Source organism: Mandrillus leucophaeus, unplaced genomic scaffold, assembly GCF_000951045.1.
Source record: "Mandrillus leucophaeus isolate KB7577 unplaced genomic scaffold, Mleu.le_1.0 Scaffold13, whole genome shotgun sequence".
Classification (NCBI taxonomy): Eukaryota; Metazoa; Chordata; class Mammalia; order Primates; family Cercopithecidae; genus Mandrillus; species Mandrillus leucophaeus.
Window position 1 is genome coordinate 8,650,489 of NW_012101254.1, and position 25,345 is coordinate 8,675,833.

At 55.1% G+C, this 25,345-nt stretch overlaps 1 protein-coding gene across 1 annotated transcript in view; it reads right to left on the reverse strand.

The window, feature by feature from the left end:
* Positions 1-25,345, reverse strand: part of KLHL29 (kelch-like family member 29) — a 247,132-nt gene that overhangs the window by 6,014 nt on the left and 215,773 nt on the right. Inside the window, exons 5-10 of the mRNA XM_011972723.1 lie at positions 18,436-18,574; positions 11,155-11,357; positions 9,465-9,724; positions 7,166-7,364; positions 6,854-7,036; positions 6,474-6,654 (exon numbers count right to left, since the gene is read on the reverse strand). Of these exons, the coding sequence (XP_011828113.1) occupies positions 6,474-6,654; positions 6,854-7,036; positions 7,166-7,364; positions 9,465-9,724; positions 11,155-11,357; positions 18,436-18,574 (1,165 nt within the window). The remainder of the gene's footprint in view (positions 1-6,473; positions 6,655-6,853; positions 7,037-7,165; positions 7,365-9,464; positions 9,725-11,154; positions 11,358-18,435; positions 18,575-25,345) is intronic.

The window sequence follows — 25,345 nt, forward strand, 5'->3', positions numbered from 1 at the left end:
CTGCAGAATTCCTGTCTCCATCCCTTTGCTCACACAGTGCTCCCCTCCTCTCTATCCAGCTCAATCCTGCCCTTGCATTTGGCAATGCTGCACTGAGCATGTGCTTTATAGCTAGGCCCTGGGCTGGAAACTGGAGAAACGTGCTGGATGAAGTACCATTCCTGCCCTCAAGGCGCTTATGGCCTCATGAAGAAGGCAAGCCAAATAAAACACACAAAGAACAATTACATGCAGGATGCTGAGTGGTCTGAAGGCGAGAAACCCAAGGTGCACATGGCAGGGAGCACCCGGCAGCTCCAATAGGTCATATTAGCTTCCTAGAGGTGCCGATAACCAGGCTGGGCCTTGAAGGGTGAATAAGCTACTAGCTAGGTGGATGGGAAGCCGGGCTGAGCGGGCACAGGGAAAGCATTACAGGTGAAGGGAGAGCAGTAGGCAAAGGTGGCATTTTGGGAGAATTTAGAGTACAGACAGTCCCCGACTTACGATTTTTCAACTTTATGATGGTGCAAAACGATTGCAATTTTCATGTAATGTGCAGTGTTCAATAAAATCCATGAGATATTTGACATCTTATTATAAAGTAGGCTTTGTGTTAGATGCTCTTGCCCAGCTGTAGGCTAACGTAAGTGTTCAGAGCATGTTTAAGGTAAGCTGGCTAAACTACGATGTTCAGTAGGGCAGGTGTATTAGATGTATTTTTGATTTAGAATATTTTCAACTTTTAATGAGTTTATCAGGAAATAACCCTATCGTCAGTCAAGGTGCTTCCATAGTATGGAATGGCTGGAAGTGGGGGTTAGTTAAAAAGGGCCAGGGGTTAGTTAAAAAGTTAAAAGTTAGAAGTGGGGGTTAGTTAAAAAGTTAAAAAGGGCCAGGTGCGGTGGCTCATGCCTGTAATCCCAGCACTTTGAGAGGCCGAGGTGGGTGGATCACCTGAGTTTGATCACCTGAGTTGAGTCGAGAGTTTGAGACCAGCCTGACCAACATGGAGAAACACCGTCTCTACTAAAAATCCAAAAAAAAAAAGAAAAAGAAAAAGAAAAAAAAAAATTAGCTGGGCGTGGTGGCACATGCCTATAATCCCAGCTACTCCAGAGGCTGAGGCAGGAGAACTGCTGAAACCTGGGAGGCAGAGGCTGCGGTGAACCAAGGTTGCGCCATTACACTCCAGCCTAGGCAACAAGAGCAAAACTCTGTCTCAAAAAAACAAAAACAAAAACAAAATGGCCATGTGTGCAAAGCTAAGGGAGTTGGGCTTTATCTAGAGTGCAGTGGGTGAAGGTTTGTTTGTTTGAGACAGGGTCTTGCTCTCTCGCCCAGGCTAGAATGCAGCAGCATGGTCACAGCTCACTGCAGCCTTGATCTTCTGGTCTTAAGCAATTCTCCCACCTCAGCCTCCTGAGTAGCTGGGACTACAGGTGTGCAGCATCATGCCTGGCTAATTTTTTTGATTTTTCATAGAGATGAGGTCTCCCTATGTTGCCCAGGCTGGTCTTGAACCCTTGAGCTTAAGCAATCCTCCCACCTTGGCCTCCTAAAGTGCTGGGATTACAGATGTGAGCCACAGTGCCTGGCTGTCCTGAAGGTTTTAAGCAGGGAAATAATGTGATCAAATTTGGCCTCTAGAGAGATCACTGTGTCTGCAGGGTGGAGTATGTCCTGGAGTGAGGAGGTCAGAAGCAGGGAGACTAGTTAGACTAATCTGCACAAGAAATTTGGTGAGATGCGACAGTGGCTGGGACCAAGGGATGACAAGAGTATGAGGACACAGGAACAGAAAGAGAGGCGAATGGGTGTGGCTGCTCATTGGTGAGATGCTGGTGCTAAAGGAGACAGTTGCCAAGAATGGTTCAGGGTCTGGCTTGGGAGACTGGTGGATGGTGACACTACTGGTGGGATGGGGAGGTTGAGGGAGGAGGGTGATTTCAGTTTTTTTCACAGGAAATTTACAGTATATGTGGGCAACAGACTGGGGATGTGCAGCAGACAGTCAGATATTTGGGTGTGGATTAAATATTCAGCTGTGGGATCTCTGGCACAAAGCTGGAAATGGAAGCTCAGGAGTACGCTGGGGAGATGTGAAGTGCATGGGGGCTGAGGACAAACTGGGGAAATGTAGCCTTTAAGAGGGGAGCTGAGAGGTATCCTCGGAGGGCAGCCAAGGTCCCAACAGCGAGTGAGTGGCTATGCCCCCAAAGGCGAGGGCTTCAAGGATGGAGGATAGAATCTCCAGCAGGCCACTGCTCTGTAGTCAAGGGCACTTCAACTGGAACAAGAGGTGCAGAAGCCATTTGTGTCACTGGAGACCGTGGGTGTAGACTTCTTTTGGAAGAAACTTAGCTGTGAAGAGGCACAGAAGGTAGGACCTAGAAAAGAATCTGGAGCTGAGAGGGGTCAATGGAATGCTGATGAATGTTTAACAGCCAGCTCTCTAGGGAAAACGTCATGGTTTGCAGCATTTGCTGGTTTCTGTGATGTCACTCCTCCCACTTGGTTGATTTCAAGCTACCATAGGGATGTTGCTGAACATGGAGTTGGAAAGAGATGTGCTGTGGCCACCATTCTCTGGAATCTCCTCCCTGGAGAGGTGCAATGGGCATATATAAACCTCAAGGCCCAAGAGAGCAGTAAAATGTAGTAAAAAATTAGGAAGTGATGAATTGTGAGTATGAATTACCTTTGTTTTTAATATTGTGTACATAATTTTTAATAATTAGAAATTGTTAAATTTTTGTGGTTAACAACTGGCTCAGAGTTCCTGTAATTTTAACATTCAGATCTCACGAGCCAGTGAAAAACAGGTCTTGTTTTAACTTTTAAGGGGAATGTTTACTTGTGTGTATGTACGTGCTAAAATAGGAAGGAGTCCAACTGGATAATGAAAGATTAAGTGTATACGAAAGAGAGGGGAGAGCTGATGATGGAAGCTTTCAGGAGGTGGATGCAAATGGAATCCAAAGTGTGGAGGGAATGTGGAGTCCATTTGCACAGGAGAAAGGAAGTCAAGGATGGCACGAGTGTAGCTGTATTTGCAGGAGTGACCACAGGAAGGTGAGCAAGTTCTTGACTGATGGCTCCATTTTCTTTGTGAAGCAGGAGTCAGGGTTGACCAAAGTAGTGGGAGAGTCTGTAGGGTCAGCTCTCTGAGGAGAGAGGTCAAGACAAGAAATAACTGCTCTTGAGAGTGGGAGAAAGTGCTAAAGAAGGAAACCCAGAAAGGCTGCCTTGTAGCGTGAAGGAGCCGGTAGCAGATGGGGGCCTTCCCTTCCCGCGTGGTGGGGCCAGTGTGTTGTGGAGTGGGATTTCCTCCATCACCATTCAGCCCCCAAGGCTGGGCGCCGAGAATGCAAACGGTTGGATTGAACAGATCTGCTGATGTAGGGTGCAGGACAAAGCAGCAGAGGAAGAGGATGAAATGACAGCATGAGTTCCAGACAAGATGGGAGAAAGGACAACAGGAGGCAGCTGCTGGGAAAAGCAGACTTGGGGTTCAGCAGCCTGGCCAGGTCACTGGGAGGTTTGAGGTCTTACTTCACGGGGAAGCTGGAATATTGGTCCTCAGTGTTTCTGTTGGGTTCCTTGGGGGCTGCTCTCCCAACTCCAGTTGCCTCCATACTTAGGCCCTCCCAGCGGGGGACACATCTACCACCCACCACGCTGCTCCTGTTCGGTGAGTGCCTGGATGCAACTGGAGGCCTGGGCATGGCGTGCTGTGCCACCAGGGTTGGGTCTGTCCCCAGCACATCTTTCCTGGGAGGCACACGGGGCCTGCTTTCTTTCTGTGAGCCTCGGTCACAGCCCAGAGCCCCAGGAAGCTGGCCTCCCAGAGCCCGTGCGTCTGCCTCCAAGCGAGGGTGATATGACGTCCAGTTCTGTACTTGGATTTGAGAAGAGGCTGGAATGTCTCAAAGGGCAGCAGTGGGGCAGATTCAATTAAGCCCCAGACGAATGATATGTGGCTTATATGCAATGGAGTAAGTGTCTTTTTGGACAGTGTCAGAAGTTCAGATATCTGCTTTTTAAGCCAATATGGCAGGGCTCCAAAGAGCTCCTGCAGAAGGAGCTGGGAGACAGTGGAAGATTATGTGGCTGTTAGTCCTCAGTCTTTCAGTATGATGGCACATTGCACCAAATGTGAATTTCCTGAGAGCTTGTTATTCCAGGTGGCTGATTGCCAAGCCATGAGCCCTCCCGTCAGCTCAATCTGTCAGCTTCCTGCTTGAGAAGGATATGCTAATGACATGCAAATGACCCCGCCGAGTGAGGCGCTCTGCTATCATTTATCCAGTAACCACAGCGACTGCAATATATTGCTATGAAATATTAGACCCAGTTATTTATATAATGATATAATACAGGTTTGTCTATTGCGCTGTTGTCTTAATCTATAATTATATAATCTTGCTCTATTTCTGTAATACCGTAATGTAATATAATTATAATGCACCATATATCTCATTCATTATCAATATAATAGCCATTTGTACCATTAGTGCTTCCTGGGGAACAAAGCACCCTCGTGTCTATCCCCATTACCCTGACCTTCCTGTCACCCTGAATTCTCATCATTGCCACTGTGTGCCACAGAAAGCAACTCACCCGAAGGGGGTCTAGCTACACTTCTTGGAAAGCAGTGAGTGCTCCTTTGCCTGCACCCTCCAACCAACTTGCATGCACACTGCCCAGGGGTCTTCAAGCCTGCACTACCCCTGCAAGGATAGCTGGCAGAGTCCGGTGGGCTGAGGAAGGGCTCAGGGCCCTTCAGGGCACCCTTTCGTCCTGGATGGCTCCATCATCTCTTGGGGCTCCCGGGGTGGTCTTGCTCACACTGTGCCCATGCTGACCTTTCACGGCCAGAAGTAAGGCCTCGCCCCCCAGGGAAGGCCCTAACAGGCAACCCCTGGGCCTTGCAGACTGCTCCAGGACCCCAGAAAAGCTGAGCTTGTCTCACTGCTTAGTTGGTACATTTGATCCTTGAACAAATCTCTATATTTATCAACAAGTATAAGTTTGCAAAATGAGTAATCAGTGTCTTAGGAGATTAAAAATAGCTGACAAAAGCAAGACAGAATGACGGATCCAGCTCAGTTTACTCCTACAGAGAAAATGTCTCCTTTTTCATGTATTTATTATTGGATGACAAATGATCGGAAGCGGATGCTTCCAGAATGCTTGGGGTATGCATAGCTGGGCAGTGGGTCACACTGAAGGCCGCCAGCACCGGGGCCAACCCAGGTCCAGCAACAGCGCTAATATCCTCATCATCACCCAGGAATGCCCACGATTGCCAGATCAATATGACAATTAAATGTTGTTACTGAGCTGTCTCTGGGCTCCACTTGGGGGAGTTAAAAGCCCACAATGAGCATTCAGAGCCTGTCTCACTCTGTAAGCCATCTTTGCTGTAACATTTGTCAAGTGTCCAATTAGCCACCAAGGGGGAAAAATACAAATTGAGGGGTATGTGTGGCTTCATAGGCAACATGATGTCCCACGGGAAGATGTGCTTTCTGGTGGCACGTGGCGGTGGGGGTGGTGGGCTCAGGTGCAGGAAGGGCTCTGGCGATCTTAGCTGTCTCCCCTGGGTTGTGCTTTGGGCCAGGTCAGCCTGATGGGTTACCCTCCAGGCACTAGTTTCTCCAAAAGCAGGACTAAGCTTCCATTCTGCTGCCTGACGAAGCTTCCTGAGCTCTTCCCCCAGGCGTCCGTTCTGTGTAAGAACAGTCTCCCTGGCTCAAGGGAAAAGGATTTTGTATTCTCACCTGGAAGCACCCCTCATGCCTGTATCTAACCCTCCACAATGGCCTCGGGAGGAAGCCAGCCGGGGACTCCCAGCAGAGGGCAGGTTCACACACGAGGTCCTTTGGCTTTTTTCTTCTGGAAAGTTCTAGAGGGTTGGCAAGAATGTGCTCCCTAAATTGCTTAGTTTGTGTGCAGTGGCCTTTCCCTGTATTATGAACAGATGTCCTGGTGTGTGTGGCTGGAGGGAGGAAGGGAGCTCCCTGGTGTAGGACCCCCGCTTGGCAGGACAAGGAGGCACTGCCACCGGCATGACCCGCATTTTAAACATTGCTTCCAGCTTTGCCCGAAACCCCAGTGGTCTCTGGGCTGGTGCTCATGTGCAGGGTGTTCCCTGACTGCCTGGCCGGGAGGGTCTGGCTCATCCCAGGCCTTCTGCAACTAGATCTTGGGCCTCCAGCTTGTCTGACACCTAAATGGGTTGTCGGGACAGAAGCGCCCCATCTCCCATCTCAGTGACTGCAAAGGTGACACAGATGTCCTCCCGCCTGCTTGTACCCCACACCCTGGTGCCCCCCGGTGCTATGATTGAAGAGCCTGGGATGACTGCCCTTATGAATGGTCCAGGCTCTGCTCCATCGCCACTGAGTGGGTGTCAGGAGGTACAGTGATGTGATTTCAGTTCTTGGTGAGCATAGAGCATGCCCCTGTCCTGACCACGGCCTCATTACCTCTCCACGTGGTCCACGTTGCCCGCCACGCCAAGTCCCCCGAGGGTGTAAATCTTCCCATCGTAGACGAGGCTATTGTGCCGACAGCGGGGGACTGTCATTCTGGAGACGAGGTTCCAGTTATCAAGCAGGGACATGTAGCACCAGACATCAGCCAGCGTCACCCCTGATTCCATCCCACCTGGAGGCAGTGTGGGAGGCAGAGAGAGCAGGCGGGGTGAGGAGGGGCCTGGGGTCAGCAAGCCCAGCCCCAGGGGCAGAGGAAGCCTTCATCTGCAAAGTAGACACTTCTGGGCTGCAGCCTTCCTCGGCCCTGACATGGGGAGCAGTCTCCTTGGGATCCCCATGCCTGGTCCCGCCCCAGCCCCGGGGGGCCTCACCTGAGAGGTAGATGTTGTCCCCGGCACTCACTACACTGAAGAACTCGCGGTCGTAGAAGGGCAGCGAGGCTAAGGGGTACCACTTGTTGTTCTGCGGGTTCCAGCAGGTGACGGCCACCAGCGAGCGCTGGGTCATCCCCACCATCTGACGGCCCCCAACCAGGACGATGACCTCAGCCACACCTGCAGGGACATGGATGGGCGCCCTTGGGACACACCCGAAGACTGTCGGCATCTGTGCCTGGCACCTCACTGGGACCACTGAGCCTAAGACACTGCTTATGGGGAGGTTTGGGGCGTGCCCCTTCAAACCTGCGGAGAGGCGTGGCCGGGTTCTGGGCGTCTGCATCTCCTGGCGGGCGTGGGGCAGCATATGGTAGCGTTTGGCCTCGTTCACCAGGTCCCGGCAGGCTTCTGATGACTTGATCAGCTCTTCATTGTCAACCACATTGAGCAGATAGCTGGGGTGGATGAAGGGGAGGCGGACCACGGCCAGAAGCTCGGCTGCATACTGCAGGGTAAAGGAGACATGGAATCTTCTTAGACTAGCAAGAGAGAGCCACCTCCTGGAAGGAAAGAAACGGTGTGTGGCTGCACAAGAATGCGTAATTCCAGGCTGTGTCGGGCTTGGGAGTGTAGATGTTCTGCTAGCCTAGACAGAGGTAAAGGGAGGTACCGTCAGCTGGAGGTGTGGAGGGGAGGGCAGGGAGCACAGGGATGGGGAGGGGAGGCTGGCAGGCAGCAGCCAGCCCTGCAGGAGTGGGAGCACCTGTTCATCCCCCCAGCACCCCATTCTCGCACTCCACCCTGGGCCGTGGACCCCCGCTGCAGATCAGACCACTGGGGGTAGGGGCGGGGTGGTTAAAATGAGGAAGACACGATTATTAAAGAGCCGTGAGTATGGCAAGGACTCAGGAACAGGTGGGAGGACCCACGAAAGCTTCAAGAAGATGGCGACTGTTGAGCTTGCCAAGTTCCAGCCGTGGAAGCCTGTGTCTCCCCAGCACCAAAAACTGTTTCAGTGGTGTCCCACGTCCCACGGCCTCAAACTGTCGCCCTGCACCGAGGAGGTTTCAGAGGCTCACTTGAATCTCCCCTCCTAACAAACTCTGCTCATCACTCCACTTTCGTTTCATCCCATGAGTAACTGGCGACCACCATAGGCCAGGCATGAAGCTCATCACTGGGGGTACAAGGACCACTGTGACCCAGTCTCTGACCTCAAGGGGTAGACAGTTTAAAGGGAGGGGATCTGCTACAAAAAATTCACGGGGGGCAAGAGAAGGGTGTAGCGAGGGTTTGTAGTGGATGCAGGAGTAAGAGGTTTTGCAGAGGGAGTGGCGTCTGGATGGAGTATGCAAAATGGGCAGACTTCTCAGGCACAAGGTGGAGGGGAGGGCGGACATTCGAAGCCTGTGTAGAGGTGTCAGAGAGTGAAAGAGAATGGTGTGTCTGGAGAATTGTATGGGGTTTATTCTTACAAGATGCAACAGGATTTTGTTGAGGAGGCGTTTAGGGAGACAGGGAGAAGTGAGAGGAGAGAGGCTGGGGAGGCCGGCTCATGCTCAACAAGGACGGCACAGTTTCCCCTGCGGAGTCGATCAGGCAACTGACGAGGGGTTTGAGCAGACGGATGAGATGTTCAGTGTGCTTTTAGAGAGACCGCTCAGGCTGGAGGGTGGAAAATGGATTTGGAGGGAGCAAGACAGAGGCAGGGAAACCACTTAGGAGGTGCTGCAGTAATCCTGGCGAGAGGAGGAAGGTCTCGATGGGGAGAGGGAAGTCGATTCACTTAAAGGGGAGGAAGGAGGCAGGAACGAGTGCTGTGTAGCGAAATGGCTGTGGGAGACATGGGAAGAAGCTAGGCTTCAGTTTTGGGGACCAGGCGTGGCTGAAATCAGGAGCACAGGAAGAAGTGTAAGCTTTAGGCTTGGTGAATGAGATGGATCTGCGGGACATTCTGCTGGAGAGGCCCAGAAGGCCACTGAGCAGAGGGGTCTGGAGCTCAGGAGAGGGTTCTGAGCCCGAGACACAGATCTGGGAGTCATAGGGAATTGTGGCCGTCACTGTTATTAGCTGCCCCATCTAACTTCCTACCTCTGAAAAGAAACCCTGCTTTCCCACCTGATCTGAGGACCCCTTTCTCCGGGGCTCAGTGGCTAGGTCTGGGGCAGGAGCCCTCTCTGTATCCTCTGTTTACCCAACACAGTCTCCCCAGGACCTCACATTCTCCCCCTTCCTGAGTACAGGGGTTTCCATTTGGTCCATCAGGGGCTGTCCGTCCCCTCAACAACTGGAGCAGGTGTGGGCTCCTCCAGCTGGGTCCGTGTTCCTGGGAGCCCCAGAGCCCCCTGGCTCAGGCACCCACTTCTCCCTGCAGAGTGCAGGTGCTGCGGCTCTTGGCCCACTTGGGTCTCCTTTGGGGTGGAATGCTAGCCCTTGAGGATCCTTTGGTGACTGGGTTCTCATCTCTCTGCCCTCCCTTCTCCTCTCTGCTACTCAGGGGGAGCAGGACAAGGAAAGTTCACTTCCTTCACCCTTGATGCAGACCCCATTGCCGCAGGGGGAGCCCAAACCCAGAGAGAAGGGGCGGGGGCAGGGCAGGCCCCACCTGTGTGCGTGTCGCGGGGTCCTTCTTGATCCACTTGATGACCGTCTCATACACCAGCTCCTCGGCCTTGGTGTTGAGGCTGTCGTTAGAGACGTAGGCGATGAAGTCATCCTTGGAGATGCTGAGGATCTCCTCCTGGGCGGCCACTTCGGGGAAGATCTGCAGTGCGAAGGCCTTGGCCATGTGGTAGAGCTCGCTGCACTGCATGGCCTCGGCCATGGCCAGCACACCCAGGCAGTTGCTGGCCGTCAGCTGCTTCTCTGGGGGCAAGAGCACAGGACCACTGAGCCAAGAGCCCTGGAAGCAGTTGCCACCTGTTCCCATCGCTGTCACCCTGGATCCTTCTCTGAACCCACATCCTGGGGACCCTGCCTCCAGCATTCAGAGTCCCAGGAGGCCCCCTTCCTGGGTGTCTGGAGCCTTCGATCCTTCTCCTGGGTTCTCCCTTATCCCATCTCATGCTGATTCCCAGGGGCCTCCGTCTGTGTGCACAGGTCCTGGCAGAAGGACCGAGACTGGGAGGCATGGAGTGTGAGAGTCCTGTTCAGAGCCTGGGCCTGGGCTGGGGCCAGGAGGCACACTGTCGCTGAGGTTGAGGGTAGCACTGAGGCTTACAGCATCTTCCATGTTGTATGTCTTCCATGCCAGGCATGTCTGCGGTCCCAGACTCCTTCGTTAAGCTGTGTCAGCTGTAGTGCCCCTCGTGCACCTCCCAGCTTCTTGCACAGGCTTCTGCCCCACCCAATCTGGCCGGCTAGGCTCTGGGGTCCATCTGGCCAGCTCTCCTGGGCTTAGTGGCTAGATCCAGGGTGGGAGCCATCTCCATACCCTGTTTACCCAATACTGTCCCTCCCAGGACCTCACACTCTTCCCCCTTCATGATAGTAGTTCTTCCAGCCTAGGTGTGTCTGGGTTCTTGGAAGCCTATCTGTGTGCGAGCCTCATCGCTGCCATGGTTCCCGGCACTTCGAGACTGCCTGGTGCCCCTCTGTCCTCACGGATCTGCCCCATCGCTAGGCTGGGCTCTGGCTTTCTCTCTGCACTCCATACCCCAGGCCACTGGTTCTTTGGAGGCTTTCGTCTTTGTCCCTCCCTCACCTTGCCGTCGCCCATGCGGGGCAGCATCAAGTGTAAAGGCAGCATGTTGTTTGGCTCAGGGACCCCCCGGGAGCGCCTGACACTCAGTCCCCATCCTGGGCAGCAGACATGGGTACTCAAGGGACAGTTCAGATGTCTAGGCCTGGGCAGACATCTGGGACAGCCCAGGTATGAATAAGGTAAAGGGAAAGCAAGTTTGGGCTGCTTTGTTCCGGGTCTAGAGAACAGGGCGGTGAGGCCAGGGCCACGGCCTCTCTCCACAAGCAGAGCACGTGCACAGCCCTCATGATACCATTTGTTCCCACAAGGCCTGGCGGGGCACAGTGCGCCTCTCCCACCTACAGAGAAATGACACGGAATCCCCTTCATTTCATGCCAGGGAAAGAGAGTCTTTGCATGTGTATCCAAATTACCATCTTAAAACAGCCCTGCCAAACCCAGCCACATGTGAGGGAGCTTCGGGTGTGCACACACAGCCCTCCCCGCTCAGTCCTCCCCGCTCAGCCCTCCCTGCTCAGTCCTTCCTGTTTATGGAGTTGTCTGCCCATCTGCACTCCTCCCCGCAAGTGACACACATGGCCTCCGGGCTCACCGAGAAAGGACACACAGACTTTGCAGAAGGTGTGGAACTGGAACTTGCTGGCCGCCTCCAGCAGTGTCTTGGCGTTGGCTGAGTCGATGACCAGGGAGCCCGTGTAGACAAACTCCAGCAGCAACTCCAGGACGTCTGCTTGCAGGTTCGACAGGACGAGCTCCAACTTCTCCCGGCCGCCCTGGCCGCTGTCTTGCACGGACCTAGGCACAGAGACCAGGGTGTCCTTACCTGCTGCCCCGCGGCGATCGTGCCGCTTCCTCACAGGGCTAGATCTCCCTGCACACCTTGGTCACGCCCTTGGTTTTAGGACTCAAAGGACACAGCAATGACACACCTGAACCTAATGCTCTGACACGGGATCTGAAAGAGAAGAGTCTGACCAGAGACGCCCAAAAGAACAGAAAACCCTGCTTATCACTACTCGGCATGTCCATGCAAAAAAAGATGCAAATCAAAAAGCATGAGCTATGGATGGGGACGAGGACCAGGACTGGCCTCAAAGGGAAACAATACGGTTCAGCCCACTGCAGGCCCTGGCATCTCCACCAAAGCAGGCCGACGCATCCCAGCCCGGCCTTGCCTGCCTTGGGTGGCAGATTCTCCAATGTGACCCAGGCTTGGGAGGCTCCCAACTGGCTGTGATCCCAGCTAATCCAGAGATATCCTCTGATCGCCCCAAGACCGAGGGCCCCAAGTTGCCCCAGAACCTTCTCCAACCCCACCTCTTTCCAAAAACATATTGTTTCCTTTTAGGCATGGAAAGGAAGCCCTTCATGACATTGCTTTGAAACTGAGGACAAGACGAGATAGACGGACAGAATGGTCAGAGCCGGGAGGAGGGGAGAGGAAACAACCAAGGACTTCCGCCACAGACAGCCAGCAGCCATGACCTGGGGCCTGGCCCGGGGCGGGGCCCTCCTGCCACATGGAACACGGGGTCAGAGGTCAGAGTGGCCTGCGTGTAGAGTGTGCATCGGGCTTGGGAACTGGGGGGAGCAGGGGAGGGACACAAATATATCAATCTGTTTATATCTGGTGTCTACAGGAATACAAAACCATTGCAAAGGCTCCTAAGGCCTGGCAGCTGCCCCTAAAGCTGGACCTGGAAGGAAACAGATAAGATGAAGCAAGAGTGACACCGATGCATAAGTGACAGCAGGAGTAAAAACACCCAGCGCGTCGGGAGTCTGGAGGCCTCGTAGGCCGTCGGCTTGGCTGCCCTGTCCTGGCTCCTCCGAGCAGCCTTGCTTCCTGCCCGGAGCCCAGTCCTGCCTGGGGCTGGGCTCGGCCACATGGCTGGGAAATGACCTCTGTGGTCCACTCACTCGCTTCCGAGGAGGCCACAAGGCAAGATGCTTGTGATGGGTCCCTTGCGCGCACCTGTGGCTGGCGGTGGGGCTGTCGAGGTGTCCAGCAAGCGGGCAGGCTGGCTGCAGACAGACCAGCTGCTGGGTGTGTGGGTGAGCGGAAAGAGCACAGGGCAGAGAGCTGGGGGCGCTGGGTGCCCGGGCTCTGCCACCGACAGGTGGGCAGCCTTGGCCTCCCAGGCCCTCAGCCTCCTCTTCTGCAAAACAAGAGGGTGGACCTAGATGAGGTCTGAACTCCCGTGGAGATTTTGTGGCAGAGGCTGGAAAATGCCCTTCCCACGAGACTCTTCTCTATGTGGCAGTACCTGAAACTCCATCATTAGAGCGACATTCTCTCAGGTCAGGCACCGCCCTCCCAGGGCCTCAGCGCAGGCATGGCCAGGAGGAGAGGGGGAGATGCAATCCTGCCACAGAGCCGGCGTCCAGGCTCCCTCCCAGGGCGGCCACGGTAGGCCGTCCCCACACAACGGCTCATCCCACCAGGACCCCAAGGGGCCTCTGCCTCCAAGCCCTGGGCCAGCCCAGAAGGCAGAGGGGGCAAGGTGTGGGCTCCACAGAGGCCCCTCCAAACCCCTGCAACACAGAGTGACTCCTAAAGTGACTTCACACACCTAGTCTTCTGCTGTTGGCATGGATTTCCATACCTCAGTGGCTTTGTTAAGTGTAGAAGTAATCCACTACGTGATCACTTGAAACCACAGAAATCCTTAACACCCCCAGCCCCAGAGCCATCTGGTCAACCTCGTACTCCTGTCTTTGCTGCCCGGGCCTTCATTCCTGCAAGCCGCTGCCTGGCCTCTCCTCTGCCCTGTGGAGGTCACACGGGGCCACAGCCTGCTCCCGAGGCCCCCAGTCACTGCTGCCTTCACCTCTGGCCAGCTCACTTGTCCACCCAGGAGTCCTCAGGTGGAGGAGCTCAAAGCCAGTGAAGGGCTGAGCCCAGGGGACTTCAGGATGTGTGAGCACACACGCACACAGATGCACTGTGGGGAGGGGTGCTGGGCAGATGGACAGTCCATGGCTGAGTGACAGGTGCGATGGGACCCACATGGCTGCTGAGGGGTGCTGCCTGTCTTGCCCACAGTCTGAGCTAGGGAGTGGGTCCTGGCCGCCAGGCGCAGGAGGAGGGGCACCAGGTGCCGTAGAGCATCGCAGGTGCTGTCTAGACTGAGGAGGACCCTTGGCCACAGGAGGCATGGCTGTGGCTCTGTTCCTCCTGGCCCCTTGTGAGGGCCACCTATGGGATGGAGGGGGCGCTGGGCAGATGATCTGCAGGGAATGGCCAGAGAGGCACAGGGGAATGTGATGGGGGCTCTGTCAGAATCTGAGTTCAAGGAGGAGACGAGGCCTCAAAGGGCGAGGCCTGTGCCTCTTACCAACACACATGGTTCTCATCCACACAGGCCTTTGTGCGTGGCCTGGAGAGCTGTGAGGGGGTGGGGGCGCCTCTCTATCCCTGAACACCAGACTGTCTTGGGACTGGACCCTGGGGCTCCTTAGGCCTCTTCCCTCTGAGCAGGGTCCCCAGAGGGACAACCCCGTGATGGGTGACCCTGGTCCCTGAGGAGGGGGTACAGGTGGCTGTTCCGTCCCTGCCCTGAGCCATTTCTTGTCCTACTGGGCTCCATGGAGTGAATGGCATGGGGTGCTGCTGGCCCGCCAGGTCACGACGTGGCTTTGGAGGGACTGCAGCAGGGCAGATGGGGAGCACTAACCTTCTCTATGAAGCTGACAAAGGGGGGTGGGGTGCAGAGTGAGGGGCAGGCTGGTGCTGCCCAGCCACACGGGCCCCATGGGGTCTGTCAGAAGACCAGAGCTTCCTAGAGTCACTTCCTTCTCGGGCTGGGGGTGCCCAGGAGAGGCCAGAGTTCGGGACATAGCCTCTGCTCAGCAGAGGAATGGCTAGGTCCAACTACCGGGATGTTTGCAATCCCACCATTAGCCATGGACTCATCCAGGATTAGAAATGCCCTTCCTTTCAGACATCAGGTTGGAGGCCCTCATCCACCCTCACGCACCTCGGAGGTCAGATGTTTCATTTTGCAAGGTGGAACTGGGCACTGTCTGGAGCGATGGGCAGAATCCGTGGGCAGCGGCGGGTGAGGCACAGGCATGGGGCAGGTGGCTGGTACCCAGCTCTGCTCAGAAGAGAGGACTCTGCCCGTGAATGAACACCTGGGCATGTCCTCAGCTGCAGGACACATGCATGGGCATGCACGAGTTTCCCTGGGTCTTGGGGATTTGTGTGGCTCAGGCCCACCTTTGGTAACTTGGCGACAGGTGTGGGTCATGCCATTGTGCCAGCATCCAAAGTGAGACATGGGAGTCTCGTTATCTGGCTTCCAAGCCACACCTGTCTACCAAGCAAGGTGGCAGGCACTGCCACCCACACGTGCTCAGGGAAGAGGGTGAAGGGTGTGGGGCTCTGGGCAGGACTTTGCTGGGGCCCTTCTGCATGGCCACGGGGTGCAGCCAAGCCCAAAGGGACTTGGCCGCACCCTGGGAGAGGACACTGAGATCCAGCGCTCCCACTCACGGTCTGACCGTCATCTTTACAAAACACACATCTGGTCGCAACACCCCCAGGCTCCTGTGACCCAGGTCCAGCCTCCCTCCAGCCGCGTCCCCTGCAAGCCACCGTCATGCCTGGCCCTGCAGCAACGTGGAGTCACCTGTGGGACCTGAGACCCCCTCCTGCCTTTCGACCTTGCTCTCCCCCACGTGTCTGCCCAGCCGATGCCTGTTCTTCATAACCCACATCAGATGCCACCTCTCCAAGGTGCCTCCCTGAATGCCCCTCCCCCACAGCCAGGCCCTTGGCCCACGAGTCTCTGAAGCATCATCTCCGCTCGTCTCCTTGCCTGTCTGCAGTGTGTCCCCACCAGACTGTGGGCTTGGCTGGTGTTTGGTGTGAGTCCCGGCCCCAGGAGGGGCTCCTGTGTGTTTGCTGAGTGACCAGCGAGTGAATGACTTGGATTCCCACATTCTGTCCTGTGGCTCCAGGGCAGGGTGTCTGCACTGGGGTTGGGTCTGGCAGGCACTGTCCTTGCCAGGCTCGGGTGCTGGGTCATTGTCCTCCCTGGGGCTGGAGTGGTAGACACATCACCTGTCCCAGGCTGGGGGTGGGAGTCTAGCCTGAGCCTCCAGACAGGAGGCTCAGGGATGCTGGGACAGCACGGAGGGGTCACCTGCCCTTGGCAGGGCTCACCCAGGGAGGGCCAATGTTGATCCCCACAGAGGTCTGCACCAGGACAGAGGTCCCAGAAATGGTCCCTACTCCCTCCCCTTACAAGAGTGCAGCTGCCTGAGCGGGGAGCCACTGCTTGGGGTCAAAGGGCAGGGCCACGGCTCCGCACTGGGCCAGTCCGGCCACTGCACAGTAAGTCTCCAGGGTCACGGATGTGAAGGGGACTGAAAAGACATGGTGACATCAGCTTCTCTCTTGACCACCAAGAATGTGAAATTCTCTATGATTTTACACGGCGGGAAAGGAAACCATCTTCCTGTAAAGACCTGGCTTTCCTCCTGAGAAGGCACTTGTTTGCACTCATCAGCACCAATGGTCACGTGTGCTCTGTGGCTGCAAACTCACACGGCGACCTTCAGTCACAGGGCACCCTGGGGCTTGGCTTTGGCTTCCCTCCTTTTTCCCGTGTGACCCTCCTGTATGCTGAAGGCCCCCCAGCCCCGACTCTACAAACCTCAGACCTCTCTGGGTTCAGATCCATGCACCTGGCTGCCTACAGGCGGCCCTACCTGGGGACCTGGGCATCCATCAGGCTGCTCAGCTTGACACACCAGATGCTCAACTGCTCATCTCCCCAGCTTTCCCAACGCTGGCCTGTGGACCTGCTCTCCTCCCTGTGACCTCTGATGCCCATGACACCTCAGCTTCTTGGGTCCTGGTGCTTGCACGTGGGAAGCCTCTCCGTCCTGGTCCTGCCCATCCTCTGCCCATCACTCTGAGGTGTCAGAGCTGCAAGGAGACCTGGGCATCATGTGAACCAATTCTGATTTATAGATGAGAAAGCCCAGGGTGCAGGAGAGGAAGTGACCAGTCTGAGGTCACAGGACAAGTAGCAGAGTCAGGTGTAGGACCCAGGTCTCCTACCTGCCAAGGCGGGGATGTCCTCTCTCCTCCAGCCCCATCCTTTCTGATCAGGGCCACCGAGACACATCCTACTGTTCTCCCGCCTTCAGGTGGGTGTCCCTTCCTCACTGCTCTTGACATTACCCACCTCAGACCATGCCCAGGTCCTAGCATGGGGTCAGGGCTTGCCTGCCCCAGCGCAGCCCCCTCTGGGAGGGCCATCTGCCCCACCCTGCCCTTCCCCACTCATGCCCCACCCCCGGCCTGGAATGCTCTTCCTCCCTCTTATCAGCCCAAGAAGCCTTCACTACTTTGGGTTCCCACCTAGCACGTGTTCTTCTCTGTTGCATGCAAGTCTGGCTTTCCATGTGTGGTCTCTGAAAGCCATCGGAGGGCCCCGTGCTCCTCTCGCCCACCACGTTCTAGCTGGGGAGGAGGCTGCCGCTCAGCACTGACCTGCCCCCTTTCTGTCCTCTCCAGCTGGTTTGGAGCCAGGCCCAAGACCCTAGGACGCTCATCCGTGATCCAGCAGCCAGATGCGGGCCCCTGCTTTCAGGCTTTGTCAAGAGTGGAAGCACAAAGTCCTCCCCGGCCTGGTGAGGGCACTAGACATATCCCTTCACCCCAGACCACATGCCCCTAACCCCTGTGCTTGGACAGAGAGAGCCCAAGCACCGGGGGCAGGAGACCCGAGGTGTCCATGAAATGGGAAGTCCCAAAGAGCCTGCCCCTTCCTGCGAGGCTGAGGGCCGGCATGGGGCCAGGCGGAGCCCGCCCACAGGGCAGCTGGGCTCTATGTGAAAGGACGGATCGGAGAGGAGATGCCAGCCAGGGATCCATCCTGAAACAAAACACAGTCACTCCGGGGTTAGTTGGCAAGTCCAAACACGGCATTGGGAAGCAGAGGTCCTGTCCTCCCTCTGAGCACAGTCCTGGCTCAGCGTCTGCCCCGGAGAGGCTGCAAGGCAAGAGGAGCAGCGGCGTTAATCTGCTGAGGGCTGAGAGAAATGTGAGCGTTACCCTGGGCTGGCCCCTTGGCTGCTCTCCCTTACTACGGAGCTGGAAGGTGGCCCCTGACTTCTTTGCAAAGGTATGAAGCAGACAAATTTAAAAAATCAACATAATGGAGAAAAAAAAAAAAAGATGCTCATGCACCAATAAGACTCATTCAGGTAGAAATAGCCAGGGCAGAGGGCAGGAGGGAGGGAGCAAGGGTTGAGAGAGACCGTGTTTAGGACACACCTGGTCTATGCTCCACAGCGCCGGTTTAGGCTCAGTGCACAAGGATCAGACATGCAGTGTGGCCCAGGCTTTGCTACAAGTTTCTTCTCCCCGACTTGGGCTGGGGAAAAGCGGTCCCGGGGGCACCCTGTGCTCCTCAGCAGGGATGGCCTGATCGATGTGCTTTCCTGGCATTAGTCATCACTGACAGCAGGGACGATGGCACTGGGGATCCTGCTCTGGTCCAGTGGGGGCAGTGTGCAGTGATCCCTTAAAATGGAGCCTACAGTCCCCCTAATCTCAGGGAGGGCTTGTGAGCCACTGAGAACCTGGGATCTCAGGGGTGGGGCGGGGTGTTGTCTACTGCTGGCAGAGGCCCCTGGTGACCAGCAAAGCTGTGGCTGGGGGCAGATGCTGGGGGCAGTGGCTGCTCTGAGGCTGTGTGTGAGAGGGTACTGGGGAGGAGGAGGAGGAGAGATGGCTACTGGCTCTGTGACAGGGAGTCACGCTTCAGGAACCTGCAAGAGAGGGGAAGAGAAAAGCGACACAAAAGCGTCCTACAAAGGAACAGACCCGACCACAGCTGGAAGGAAGGCAAACCTTTGAATCAGGTCCTTGAAATACAAGCTGCAGGAAGCTAGAACATTTTGGTGGACTTCAAACTCTCTGCCTTCAACAACAATTTTCAGGTCTGTAAACGCTTTCGCTCTGCGTTGCTGGTTCAATTCCTTCAACATTTCTGCAGAACAGAGAAGACAGACAGGGCCAGGTTCCCATTAAGAGTTTTTTTTTTTTTTTAAATTAAAAAAAGTATTTTTTTTTTCTTTCAAGAAGTAGAGAAATAGGAAATACTTGATATTGTTTCTTGGCAAGACTGGCTCAACACTGACAGTCAAAAGAAGTCACAAACATAATGCATAAACAAGCAGCCACTGGGAGGGGCTAATAACCAAAGGCATCACAACTTCAAAAAGCAAAAAAACCAAATATGATACAAAAAATCAAACCCAGAAATTGAAAGGTTGGGGGAGAGATTCCCATACTGACGATTGGAAACATAGAGAATACATTATCACAGACAACTAAAAACTGTTAAATAACCACGGAGCAAGTTCTTCAAATGCCAATGGGTGCCGATGTATTGGAGACCAAGTCAAGCATGGCATTGTGATGTAAGATGGGCTGGATATGGTTCAAAGGAATCACAACCACAAAACCTGCAAAAACAGCGTCCCTTATGTTAGACACTCACAGCCATGGCATGGCAGCGGACCCTGAGAAAGGAGGGGGCCATGGGAGAACTGGCAAACACCTCCTTCTGTTTCACATTTGTGGGGACTTTTCGGGAAAGCAAGCAAGCAAGGGACAGGGGCCCTCTGTGCCTCCTCCCATGTCCCAGGCGAGTCTCTCAGGACGCCCACCCTCTCCTGGGGCTTTGACATTGGGCAGAGCCTGCTTTACAGCCCAGCAGGTCCCAGGAAGTGGCCTCGGAGGCTCCCACTCTGCTGCGCACCTACCTGTGCCCGGTGTCTCGGACCTGGGGCTGGCACACACAGTGCCCGGGCCCATGGGCTCCAGACCTGGGGATGTCAGAAGCTTCTCCCAGACCCACCCCAAGGCTTAGAAAGGAGAAGGAGGGAAGAGCCTGCCAGCCACCCTGTTGGGGTTGCACACTCTCTTTCACTGGCCAAAGTTAGGGCCTTCATGTGACCACTGCTTCCCACAGCCTTGCCTCATCTGCCTGCCCCCAGGACTGCCCTTAATGTTGCTGGTAGCTGTGCGTCAGGCCCCTGATCCTTGGGCCAGAAAGACCTGTCTTCAGGCCAGGCGATTTCCCTTAGCAGATGTATGGGAGAGGGTGGCCTGCAGAGCTGAGCCCTGCTCTTCAGCACCCCTTTGCCATTGCCCATGCTCCAGCCTCATTGGTTATTGCTGGGCCAGGGCTGGGGCTCCCCGCCAGGACTTCTTCCTGGCCCCAGCCCTGCTTCTGACACTTGGCCAAGCCCCTTTGCCTCTCTCAGCCTCTACTTCTGTATCTGTAAAATGGGGATTGAGGATCCTGCTTCTGCTCCCTGACTGCCAGGCAGGCCCTTTTGGTGAGGACACACTGGGCTCTGCTGAAGACCACGAAGACAGTGGGAGGGGCTCCTGGAGAACTTGCCACATGCATGTTCAGGGAGTGGGGTCTGGGGCCCTGCCTTCTGGGAGCCATGGGCAAGGCCGAATCACTGACCCTGCCAACCCCAAGTCACGCTGAGTCTGGAGTCGTAGCAGAGCATCTCCAGGGGTGCGGAAGGGGGCTCTGGCTGGGACTTCAGGAAGGATCTACATGGGGTGAGCTCAGACCTGGAGCAAGGAGGGTGGGAGCTAAGACAGAGACCAACAGGCTCAGATCACCAGCGGGAGGGCGCAGAAGCACGAGGGGGCAGGTGCAGGTGGACAAAAGGGCCACAGGCAACAGGGAACACGAGGCGGTGGGCGGGGCCAGATCGCAGCAGTCTTGCCTGGGAGCTCCAGCTTCATCCAGGGCACCAGGCAGCCACAGGGGATTCTGGATAGGAAGTGGTGAGGTTAGACTTGGGTTTCAGACAAATCCACACAGAGGCAGGATGGGGAGTGGCTTAGGAAGCCAATGGGAGGCAAGAAAGTGCCGTGCCCTGAGGGTGAACCTGCACTGGGCCTCCTATCAGCTGTGTGACCTTGGGAAAGGGAACCTACATTCTCAGAGCCTCGGGGTCCGCCCTTGTTGAAGGTTCCGTAAGACAACATGTGGCGGGCACACAGGGAGCTCAGCGTGGGGGCAAGTGCAGTGCTGGTGACGGTGACGGTCTTTCCAAGGGAGAGGTGAGAAGGCCAGAATTACACAGCAGCAGCACGACAGAGAAACAGGAGTGTGTGGACCCCGTGGGGTTCAGTGCAGGAAAGAAGCGGGGAGGGGGACGCGTGGAGACCATTGACGGGATTTTGGAGGGGATGGTGGTGGGACATCAGGAAGGGAGGGAACTAGAAGATCAGTTGTGGGGTGGGGCCTGTGGGACACCCGGGGTTTGGGGTAGGAGGCAGTGGATAGAGGCCTGGGCTGGAGAGAGCCTGGCGGTGCCTGCAGACAGCCGGGGCGCAGGGGAGACAGCACAGGGCCAGTTGTAGGGCCAGGCTGGATAAGGCTCAGCTGCCACACTCACACGCGTCTCCAGAAAGTCACCAGCTGAATTAATGCCCAAACCACGAGCCAGGTAGATGACATCACCTTTTTGAGTGAAGCGAGGTAGATGACGTCACCTTTTTGAGTGAAGTGAGGGAGATGATGTCACCTTTTTGAGTGAAGTGGTAGGGAAGGGGAGAGAATTCTGGGCTGGGATTCTGAAGACCTGGATCCCGGTTCTTGTTCCAGCATTGCCACTAATTGGTGTGTGACCCTGGGCCAGCCACCCCAGCTTTCTGGGCCTCCATTTCCTCTAGCACAGGAGGGCAGAGATATCTGCTCGGTAGCCCCCTGGGTGTCACACTGCAGAGAGTGACAGATGTGGCCCCACATGCCTGCTGAGTTAATCAGTGCTTAGGGGCCTGGAGAACACAGCAGCACACACATGCCTACTCCTTCTGGGCCCGAGGCATCCCGAGGGTTTCTGAAGACCTTCCCTTCAAATCGAGGTCCCGGCAGTGATTCTATCAGCAGCCCCAGCCCCGGCCGTGACACCTGCTGCCCCAGGAATTCTGCAGCCAGACCTGGAAGGCACTTGGAGGTTCAGGTGTCCCCCTCCTAATGTAGGTGCTTTCTGTTCTCTCTGAATCTCACTTGGTGGAAATCTGGATTTAATAGTTGGGGAAGATTATTCACTTTCAGAAGAATTTGTCAATTTATGAAAGTGCTCACCAGGGGACTCCTTTTCCCAGCAGGCCCCAAGTGCATTCCAGGTATCGATCGGCTGGTGTGTGCGGGCTGCTGCCCACTGCCTGCCCAGCTGGCAAAGCAGGCTCTCAGGCTGTGCCTGTTGGGGGGCGGCAGACCCAGAATCCACAAGGGGGCACCAGGACCCGCGGGGCACAGGCTGCCCTCCTCCCTGCCCCATGTTTTGGCAAAGGACACTCCCTGATCTCTGAGGAGCTTCCCAGTGAGGTGTGTGAGGTGCTGTGAGGAGGCCTCCAGCAACAAGGCCTGTTCCCAGGTGTGGGGAGGTCTGCAGGCCTCAGGGCTGGGCCTTCAGAGCGGACTTCCAGAAGCACCTGGCACCCTGCACTATTCTGCTGCTCCAGGTTTCTGCGGGAGAAGATGGCCCAGAGACGCTATGGCCTTCCCTGGATGGAGGCTCGTTGGGGTCTGGCGAGCGGAGTGCTGGCAGCTGAGCCTACCAGGTGGGGTGAAGACTTGGCCTCAGCATCCGTCCCTGTTGGCCAGCCCCAGGGGTTGTTTTTGGGTCTCTTTGGCTTCGAGTGGGATGCCCGCCTGCGCCTGTGGGACTGCACACCCTGGTGCTGCTCACTGAAGTGGCTGCCCCCAGGCTCAGATTTTTGTCCCAGGCCTCTTTGCCCCTTTTCCCACTTCCTCCTGCATGCCCAGGATGCCCGATTCAGCATGGAGCTTCTCTTCCCGCGGAAGACGGTCCACCACCCGCATTCTGCAGGACTTCCCCGGACTCCTCCCACCCCTCATCACACCAAGTCCCATCTTTTCACCTCCTAGAATTCTCAGGATCCAGCCGCTCCTGCCCCAGGCCCTTCAGCACCCTGAGTGAGCTGCCCTCATCTTTCACCTGAGTCACTGCAGGAGCCTCTGAGGACGTCTCCCTGTTTCCAGCCTGTCCCCCTCCAGGCCACCTCCACACTGCAGCTCCTCACAGCCTCCGGCCGCACAAATCCTTCGGGGCTGAGCAGGGGCAGCACGGCCCTCTGGGGGTCTCCCCGTTCCCTCAGCTCCTCCTCCACTCCCAGGGGGCCCTTTGCTCCCCAGCGAAGCTTCCATGCACCCCACACATGTCCCCACTCCAAGTCTCCGTCCTCTCTGCCTGGATCTTCCATCCCCTTCCTCCATCTGGCCAAACAGTATTTATCCTTCACCACCAGGGAAAGTGTTATTTTGTCCTGGGCCTTTTTGCCTCCTTCCCCTCTTCCTCCCATACCCCTGCCCTCCACCCCCTTTTGCAGGCTGGCAGAGCAACCTGTGCTCACTTCTTTATGGATACTAGGAGTTGTAATTATTTATTTACATGTCTGCCTCCTGCCCTAGACTGTGTTTTATTTATATTTTTATCTTCAACACTCAGCACAGGGCCTGGCATATATATAGCTGGTGTAATGGATAGCAAAAATTCTTTGTAGCTTCCCCCGTCAAGAGGTGGAGATGATTTCCCCACCCTTTGAATCTTGGCTGGCTTTGTGATTTGCTTTGGACCACAGAAAGTGGTGGAAGTTGACCCTGTGTAAATGTGAGCCATGGCCTCAAGAAGCTTTGCTCACTTTCACTCACTCTCCAGGGACCCCTGGCACCACCACCATAGGAGCGAGCCTGGGCTAACCTGTTGGAGCATGAGAGACCGCGTGGAGCAGAAACGAGCGGTCCCAGATGAGACGTTTAGACCAGCCAGTCTCTGCCAGTATCAGCCAGGCTGACCTAGATCGGCTGAGTGTATCCCAAACTGCCAGGCCAGGATCACAGTCTAAATAAGTGGCTGTTGTTGAAACACTCAATTTTAAGTCACTCAATTTAGAATTGTTCGTTAAACAGCAAGAGCTAACTGATACACAAAGCATGAATAGATGATGGACTCCAGTGCTCAGGGAACTTTCCCTGTGTTGGTTTCACCTTTGCTAGTACAGTTTGAGGCTAATTCTTTTTTTTTTTTTTTTTTAAGTTTTGGTAAAATGTACCCATTTTAAAGTGTCCAGCTCAGTAGTGTTAAGTATATTCACACTGTTGGGCAAACCACTGGAATCCTTTTCATCTTCACGAACAGAAACTCCACACCCATTAAACAACCACTCCCCACCTCCCCTCCACCCAGCCCCAGCAACCATCATTCTACTTCCTGGCTCTATGAGTTTGACTATTTTAGACCCTCTTATAAGTGAAATTATGCAATATTTGTCCTTCTGTGAGTGGCTTTATTTCACCTAGCATAATCTCCTTAAGGTTCACCCACATGGTAGCATGCATCAGGATTTCCCTCCTTTTTAAGGCTGGCTAATATTCCACTGTATGTAGATACCACATACTGTTTAACATTCATCCTTTGATGGACACTTGGGTTGCTGCCACCATTTTGCTCTTATAAACAATGCTGCTATGGGCACTTATTTAGACTGTGATTCTGGTTTGGCAGTTTGGGCTACATTCAGCAGATCTAGGTCAGGCCTGGCTGATATTGGCAGAGACTGGCTGGTCTAAATGTCTCATCTGGGACAGCTCATTTCTCCTCCACGCAGTCTCTCATGCTCCAACAGGCTAGCCCAGGCTCGTTTCTATGGTGGTGGTGCCAGGGGTCCCTGGAGAGTGAGTGAAAGTGAGCAAAGCTTCTTGAGGCCATGGCTCACGTTTAGTTCTCACCCCCGAGTTATGGACCAGATATCCCCTCTCGCAACCCGTCTCGAACCCCGTTCATTCTAAGTGGTTAGTATGAAATGGCTCTGTGGATGCAGCAGCAATGGGCATGAGGGAATGGGGACTTGAGGAGGCTCTGCCTGGAGCTGGATGCTTTGCCTAGAGGAGACTGAAGCCACAAACAGAACCAAGGCTGGAGATGAAGTTGCAGCCAAACTTCTGCATATTTTTCACCAAACGACATAAGTTATTTGTCAGAGACTAATGGGCTCGTTCCGGCTGGACTACAAGAGCTGTGTGAGATGGTAATAAAGAGGAAGAGATGTCAATATTAAAAGGCAAAGAATTTCAGTGGCTTTGCCGCAGAGAAGTCCATTAAATCAGAGCCTTGAGAAAGGTTGTGTGGCCAAATCATTTTTTTCAGAGCTCAAGTAAGAACCCAGCTAGGTGATAAATGCTTCCCATCCCATTGGTATGTATGACACATATTTGATAAAGGACCTGAAGAAATTATAAACTCAGAGCAGTTGTGAAATATACTGAGAAGGCCCAGTGAAGACAGCGTCAGGCGGGCCCATAGGGCAATTCATCCAGCAGCAGTGAGGCCGACGCATGCTGACACTGTGGGGACAAATGGAGGCTTTACGCAAACAGCATCCCGCTGCTGCTCCACGCGCCTCCCGAGCGGAACGTTGCCCTCCCTCCCCCCACCGTCTGATCAGATATGCATTTCTTCCCCTTCTTCTTTTCCAAAGAAGAGTTGGTCTCAGAATGAACCTTGGAGGCCAAGAGCAGGCTCCAGCTTCCAGGTGAGACGGAATGAAACCACCTGTGGGCGGTACCTGTGGATCCCTCACCCAGCCTGAGTCGGATGTGTGACACCTGAGGCCCCACGCAGGCAAACCCTCCTAGGAACTGTGAAACACTCTGACTTCCTGCCTGGACTTAGGGTTTTAGTGAGGAGCCCTTCTGGCT